Source organism: Pseudochaenichthys georgianus, chromosome 2 (assembly GCF_902827115.2).
Source record: "Pseudochaenichthys georgianus chromosome 2, fPseGeo1.2, whole genome shotgun sequence".
NCBI lineage: Eukaryota > Metazoa > Chordata > Actinopteri > Perciformes > Channichthyidae > Pseudochaenichthys > Pseudochaenichthys georgianus.
The window spans coordinates 9,971,555-9,979,056 of record NC_047504.1 but is presented as its reverse complement, the minus strand read 5'-3'; the positions used below and the strand labels follow the sequence as shown (position 1 = coordinate 9,979,056).

The following is a 7,502-nucleotide window of genomic DNA, read 5'->3' as shown; positions in this document are numbered from 1 at the left end:
GTGTTAGCAGAGGTGTCTGTGAGCACATGGGCATCCGAGTAGAACAAGATTTGGGATAATATAAACCTCTGCAAGCACATGTGGACAGATGAACTCAAACATTTTTTATTTTTTAAATAATATGATTGTACAGGATTATGTAGATAAAAATATGGCATCAAGGAAAGTATTATAAGTTAATCATGTAAAATGCCCTTTTTTAAATTAGTTTAAAGTCAGTGATTTTAATATGGCATTCCACAATACTTGTAATTATTTGTTGTACTAATTTCATGTATTATTACATTTGTTCAAATGCAAAAATGTCCTGATTATATGTCAATAAAATGGATAAAATACAACCACTAAAGAAATTCATAAACTGAAGGAACAAGGGCAAAAGCAGGTATAATAGAAAATAAGTAAAACATGTAATTTAGTTTAATTTAATTCAAAGTGTGTCATACATTATTTTGTATTACAACTACATTACATATATAGTGTTGTTTTAATGTATGATAAAACTAAACTATAATACAATAACGGTACAAGTTCAGTTGCTTTAGTAACAAGGGTGGTGGAGTGTCACTGGGGAATGTAGTTTCCTGGATTTCCAGTGGCTGTGATTTCTTCCGGGTTCCTCGCTCAGTTTGTTTTGCTCGCAGCGCACGGCTCAACATGACAGAAAGTCACACTCGAGTTTGATCCCAAATACAAGGAGTCAAATAAGATGTAAACTCGGATTTTAAACACATGTTTAGCTCGGATAAAGACGGACTCGAGACACCGGGATATCACCCTGAACCGAGACACCTGTTGCTCCAGTTTCTACTGACAGGTGTCACTTCCCTCGAGCAAGGAGCAGGTTGAAAGACAACCGAAACTTGGATTAATTTCTTAATATATGTTCTAAAACACATTTGCAGGCATTATGAAGGTGACGGTAACTTTTGGGGACACCTCGGTGGTGGTTCCCTGTAAAGCTGGGTGGAACGTGCGGGATTTAACCGAGCAAGCAACGAGGAGATACTGCAGAGTTGTGGAGCAGGTAAACACACCTTTACACTCACCTAACATGTCCTCATGGCTTTCTCTTCACTCCATGTCGCTGCATTCCGACATAAAATACACTTTCAACACACTCTTTCTTAGCTAACGTTAGCTCCCATAACCCTGCTCAAGTGTGTGTACGTGATCAGTGTGGTTATTTTAATAATATTGGAGCTAGCTACTAGCTTAAATTAGCACCCACTATTCTTTGCTTTAAGATTGAGATAATTACTTACTTTGTTCCTAAACCTAAACTTGTCATCATAAGTTATAAACTTATCATTTAATATGAGTTTATATAAGTATAATTTTGCATGTTTTAAACAACCACACATTAGAAAACTATAACAGAAGATGCCTCAATTGACCAGAATGCAATGCAGCTGCAGTCAATTGTCTGGTAGAAAAAAGCGTACTGTAAGCTATGACTGTAACACACATGGATGCACTGGGCTCATATACCTGTTCTGATGGGAGTTGAAAGGAGTTCTGGGAAATGCAGGATAATGCACTGATCACCTAATGTTAATAACTGCTGGTGTAATAAGACTTTTGTTTTGCGTTGTTTTGAATGTCCCACACGTACACAAAGATGTGCACCTCCAGCTCCCTGATGCTGCAATCACTACAACATTAATCATCCTGCCGAACTGACCTTTTATTAATCAGCCGCCTTGTATGTGCATGCTGTCCCAGTGTGATAGGGTGCTGATGTGTCTCTGTGAGGATGTGCTGTCCACCTGTACAATAGCTCGCTGTTCAAGCGCCAGTATCTCGGCGGGCAGGTGGAAGTTTACGGTTTGATGTCCTCAATGTGGGCCCAGTTGAGGATGTGCGCTGCGGACAGCAGGCTTTGTCCTGTGAGTGATTGGGAATTAGGATTGGTGACAGGTCCGGGTCTTATCGGTTGGCTGGTCCCCATCTCAGCCCGCCCACGTCCTCTCCCTCTCCGCCAAGGAATGGAAGGCCCGATTGGGTGGCTGGATGGATTGCCTCCTCACACTCCTAGAAAACCACACACACATGGAGGAGCTCATGGTGCTCGCTGTCCACTGAGCTGTCGCGTCTCTGCTTCACTGACAGCCATGCCCACTCGTTGATCCTCGGCCAGACACGCTGCGATGCACAAGCCCAAGTAGGCCAAATGTGGGAGCCTGATTAAAATGCACCGGGGCCCTTGATTGCTTTTCACGGAGCGTGTTAATTAGGAGCCCCTGACTCAGCGGTTTGGTGCCTTCTCTTAATAGAGGATCATGAGGACAGTCCAGCTGTGGAGCTGCCAGAAAGAACCAAATAGATTCGACCTGCCAGCAGAATCCACTTAGCGCCCACATTAGCCACATATTTCTCCACTCTCTGCTCACCGCTGACAGCAGGGACAGTGTCAAAAAGCTGGGTGTAATCACCGGGAATGTGTGTTTGTGAGTGTTGGTTTATAACCGCGTGCATCGGAAACAGGATTGTACATTTCAGTACTGGAATGAACACCTTCGTAATTAGCAGTTTTTTTAATTTGATATCAGCTATGTGACTAGTACATGTTCACATGCTATTGTTACAAAATCAAAGCCTCTGCATACAGAACATTAGGCTATGGCTCGTTATACAGATGGCTTTGTAAAATATGAGTGTGCATGATATAATGATGGTAATGAAAGATGTCAAAGATAGTTTAATTATTTGTTCACTGCTGATTTTGGAAGTTGCGTAAAGATTTGCAAAGTTATAGTTTGATTTTAAACTATTACCTGTAATCCATATAATTGCTCAATGTAGTTAATCTGTTTCCCATTAGATGTTTAGTTTATAAATTGCCGGAATATAACGAACTTCTGTCAGACGTAATACAAACCCAAAAGATATTTGATTTACAAATATTGGAAACTGAAAATGTTCCCATTTGTGACACTGAACCCAGCAATGCCTTTCTGCTTGATAAATAATACACTTTCAAGTTGTTGTGGACGTATTCTGACGCATCATTTCAGCTGTCTTCCTCTAAACTGCGATAACGTTAATGGTGAACAGTTGGAGAAGCGGAACAACAGCCTGGGGGACCAGCATGCACTGTGAGAGCTGTGCATACTCAGGGGAAACAGCTGGACGTATCTGTCTCATGGCCACTCTGCAGATTAAGCCCCTATCCCAACGCTGTGCTGACACCTGACAGCGCATTTTACTATTTGACAGCACTTTCTGTGTTTGTGGGAGTGCGAGGAGGGGTCCGGTGTGCATGCAACTCAGAACTCGTCTAGTAAAAAGCCATTGTAACTGTTCGAACGTGCTGTTTCTCGTCCTGATGTTGTTTCATTCTGTTTTACACCTGGCTGTTAAATGATATCGTGTCAACTGTACACCCTGTAGGACAATTCCGAAATCTTAATGGCTACAGAGCAGCATCCTCAGGCCAGAAGGCGTTCCCTGTTTAGCTAAAGGGCAGCTGGACAGATTTCTGCTGGTCTGTGACTTTAAACGTGGCAGCATCATGGCAGTGAAAAGCAGATGTAATTGTGAGCAGTTCTCCTTTACAGAGGACAAACATTTTTAGTTACTGCCATCCATGCGGACAGCTCGTTAACAAAACGGTAGAACATCCAGCATTTGAAAGAAGTATGTTAACATAGTAAGGCTGCAGACTATTTTCCAGATTAATCGATTGTCAATAGACAGTCAGAAATGTGTGAAGAAATTGGGACCAGTGTTTCTAAAAGCCTTGGATTACATCCCTGAGTGTCTTGATTAGTCTGTTCATCAACTATATTCATGTGTACATGATAAAGGAGTGAAGAAACCAGAACATATTCACATGTAAGAAGCTGGCATCAGATATTTTGAAAATGTTCTTCTTAAGAAATGACTCAAGCAGCTGCTCTAATACATGGTTTATTAACAGTAAAATAGCAATTGTATTTAATAAGATATCATACTGTACATCCGATTGGTCCTTGTTATATACAATTGATGTTAAGTTATTGTTGGCACTTGATGATAGTAGAACGTGAGTAAGGTCGATGTCTTCCTTTCCTTTCACTCAGACCAACGATTAGACGTTTATTAAAGACATTACATCTCGGTCGCGGCCGAATCCCCTCCGTCCTCCTGCAGCTGTTTAATTACACATTCTTCTAAGGATCAAAGTGCGAAACACCAGCGCCACAGCTCCACTGTGCTCGAGTGGTGTCATGTTTGTTCACCAGAGAGGGGGAAGAAGAAGAACAGATATGTCTTTGAATGGTGGGGGGGCTTAATGGTGTAATTTACTCCTAACTGTCACGGTAATTCTCCTCAGAGTTGACGGACGGACCCCTTTTGTTTTTTATGTCATGAGAAGACACATTGAGGGACGTTGTATATCGATGACTTTCCTTCATACATTCATCCCTTTTCATCAGCAGGTAGAAAGAGTGTGTGTATGCCTGAGTGTGTGTATGCCTGAGGTGATGCGAATTAACACTTCAGCATTGTTTTTGTTTTAATCCGAAATATACGAAAATACCTCTTATTTCATTAAGGTGTGTGTGTGTGTGTCAGTGCTGCCACAAAAGAGCCAATTACCACGCTTTCACACACTCTCACACACACACACTGTTGCAGGGACGGTGAGAAAGAGGAATGCAGGCAGTCGTTCAGGTCGGACCAGTTTTTCTGGCGACGTGTAAATACTTTGTCACCAGGTGTAGCTTCATGTGTGCCCCACCGGTTTCAGCGTCTGCATCCGCCCTTAAGTCATCAGTGGAAGAAGTAAAGCAACACAAGTTCACCGTTTTGAATTGAGTTCTTTCAGTGATGTCACAATCCTGAATCTAATAATAGCATCTTTTAACTCAGGTTTGTCTGTTCAAGTCAGATCAGTTTAAAGCGTATTGTTTTATTTTCAAAGGTTGTGTAGCTACCTATCTGAATCTGCATTTCAAGACGCTACAGGTGACTCCTTGCTTGGAAAATGTAAAATAAGTAAAGCTTATAAAACAGCCTCTTTAGGGAGAATCAAAGCGATACAAAAAGCCATTTAGACTATTATTTTCTGCCTTCCCTGAGACTCCCCGTTTTTGTTGACATATTCTTTCACACACACATACGGGTATCGGGCCGAGCGCGACACCGTACTTCCGGTATCTGCCGTTTTACGCGAGGTGCAAGCAGCCGTACACCGTCTAGGTGTTGCTAAGCTTCCTGTACTGAATATCATAGTCTATTGCCTTCATCAACATCTAGTCAACTCTAAAACACCACATATATGCAATGGCATGATAATGTTATTGTGACAAGTGGGGTGTTCACCTGGTGTTTCCAGAAGATAGACGTAGATGCAGCCAAAATCGACGAAGGCCACTTTCGACAACCCACACAGCTCTAGTGTACGCTGGTAACGACCTAAAGCACACCCCTCAAGTCCAGAGATGTAATCCGAAGACATGCAGCGATTTCTTCGGTCGTTAATAAAAAAAAAAAAACCTAGTGCGCTCTGCGTGGCTACTTTAGCTAGCTGTTTACATTAGCACCTCCAGGATATTTGCACCTCCAGGAAAATGGCGTATTTATATATATATATATATATATATATATATCCAATCCACTTTATTTATATAGCACAGTTTAAAAACAGAGGGTTTGCCAAAGTGCTTCACAATGAACATAACATTATAATAAAATATAATATTACACGAATAGATAAAAAAAGCACACATAAGAATAAATACAAGGCACATAAAGGCTATAGACAGACAGTGAAAGCATACAAATAGGTATGACACAGCTCAGACTGACTGGTTAGCGAGGGAAAATAGGTGGGTTTTTAGGCGGGACTTAAAAGCTTCAAGAGTGGGCGACAATTTAACAAGAGGGGGCAGGTCGTTCCAGAGCCTGGGGGCTACCGATGAGAACGCTCGGCCATATATGGCGCGTGTTGCATTGTGGGTAACTCGTGACGTCACTGTGTGTGAAAGAATCTACCTATCAAATGTTCCCTCTGAGATCTACAGTATAACTGTGTTAACACCTCGTGTGAAGCCTGTGGTCGGATGGTGTTATCCAGATGTTGGGCTATGTGCTAATTTACTGTAGCTAACTTTGATCGGAGTGTTAGACCTTCAAGAAGAAAGCCATCGTGGAGCTGTGTCTCTTTATAATCCTTCTTCGTCAGGCCCTTACTAATTTCCCCTTGACAGATTTCCAGGGAGACGAAGGATGCCCTTGGCTCCAGATCTTTGTAGTAATCTTCAAATCAACCTGCTGTAGCGTTGTGTGAAATCTGCTGTTTGTAGTTGCGGCTCTGTCTCTCCCAGCTGGCATCCTGACCTCTTCTGAAGAAAGGGAGGCTCTGGCTTTATTCCTGTGATTGAAACCCCAGACTCTCCAAACCTTTTGTTTTTAGAGAATGGCCCGTTGTGAAAGGCAAACACCCTTTTAATTTCGTGTGCCCCGTAATTCACATTGGGAAGCGGCGAGGCAAGATGGAGCCCATTGACAGCGTCTCTTCTCGGTGATGCAGCAGGCGCTTCTCGCTGGGTCTCAGCCAAACTCATTCCACTCCTCCGAGGCGTACACCCTCTATAGCTGTTAATCTAGCTGCTAATGCAGTCTTGTGTTGCCGCGGACAGATTGCTTATTGGTATGGGCAGATCCTAATGGGCCCTTCTCTCCTGCACACATTGTCAAAGATTCATTTAATCTAGAAATAGCTTTAATGGAAATTGTGCGGCCGATCCAGGAGGTTGGAATATCATTCCGTTTCTCGTTGTTTTCATATTTGATCACGCTAAAGTCTGCATAGCAACTGAAACAATAGACTCCAGCAAAAAAGGGGAAGATGCATGCATGTACTTCTCTGTCGGTTTTGCACACAGATTTCAGATTGCAGCTCAGTCAAAAGTCCTCGTTCGCTCTGACAATGTGTGGAGAGTGAGGCCGGGGTACTTCCTGTTCTGCGGGGTGTGTTCGCTGACCTCTGTCTGCACGGTGACGGTGAAACTGGCCAGGAATGTGCCCACCACCGCTCCCCACGGAGCAGCAGCACTGGACACGTTCCTCTCCTCCCTCTCACACACATGTTGTGCATGTGCGGTGTAATGTAGGTCACCTGTTGCTCTACCTGCCAAGCAAACAGGGGAACCTGGACCTGTGTGTGGTTATTATGTTGACTGACTGTCAGCATTGTGTCACAACGACCAAGTTATTTTTACCGTGTGCTATAGTGAAAACAAACTTTAACATTCGTAGGTGTGAATTTTTTTTGCAGAAGTGAATCACATGGATCAGACATTTCTTAGTATTGTTTACGTGAAGTAAATGTACTTAGTTACTGTGACCTACTGTACTGTATAGCAATAATAAATACCTTTTTAGAGTACAAATATAATTAAATACAAATAAAGTAAATATATTCATATCAATACTAGAAGGATATATGTCTATAGTGTATCTCTAGAAAATATAATATAAAATATGTTAATGTCCTTTTGTTATTTGTGGTC

The 7,502-nt window shown here is 42.2% G+C and overlaps 1 protein-coding gene across 1 annotated transcript in view; it reads left to right on the top strand.

Annotated features, from left to right (window-relative positions):
* The first annotated feature begins 614 nt into the window (after positions 1 to 614).
* pard3ba (par-3 family cell polarity regulator beta a) overlaps positions 615 to 7,502 on the top strand; it is a 168,113-nt gene continuing 161,225 nt past the window's right edge. Inside the window, exon 1 of the mRNA XM_034101017.1 lies at positions 615 to 1,027. Coding sequence (XP_033956908.1) covers positions 911 to 1,027 — 117 coding nt within the window. The 5' untranslated portion in view covers positions 615 to 910. The remainder of the gene's footprint in view (positions 1,028 to 7,502) is intronic.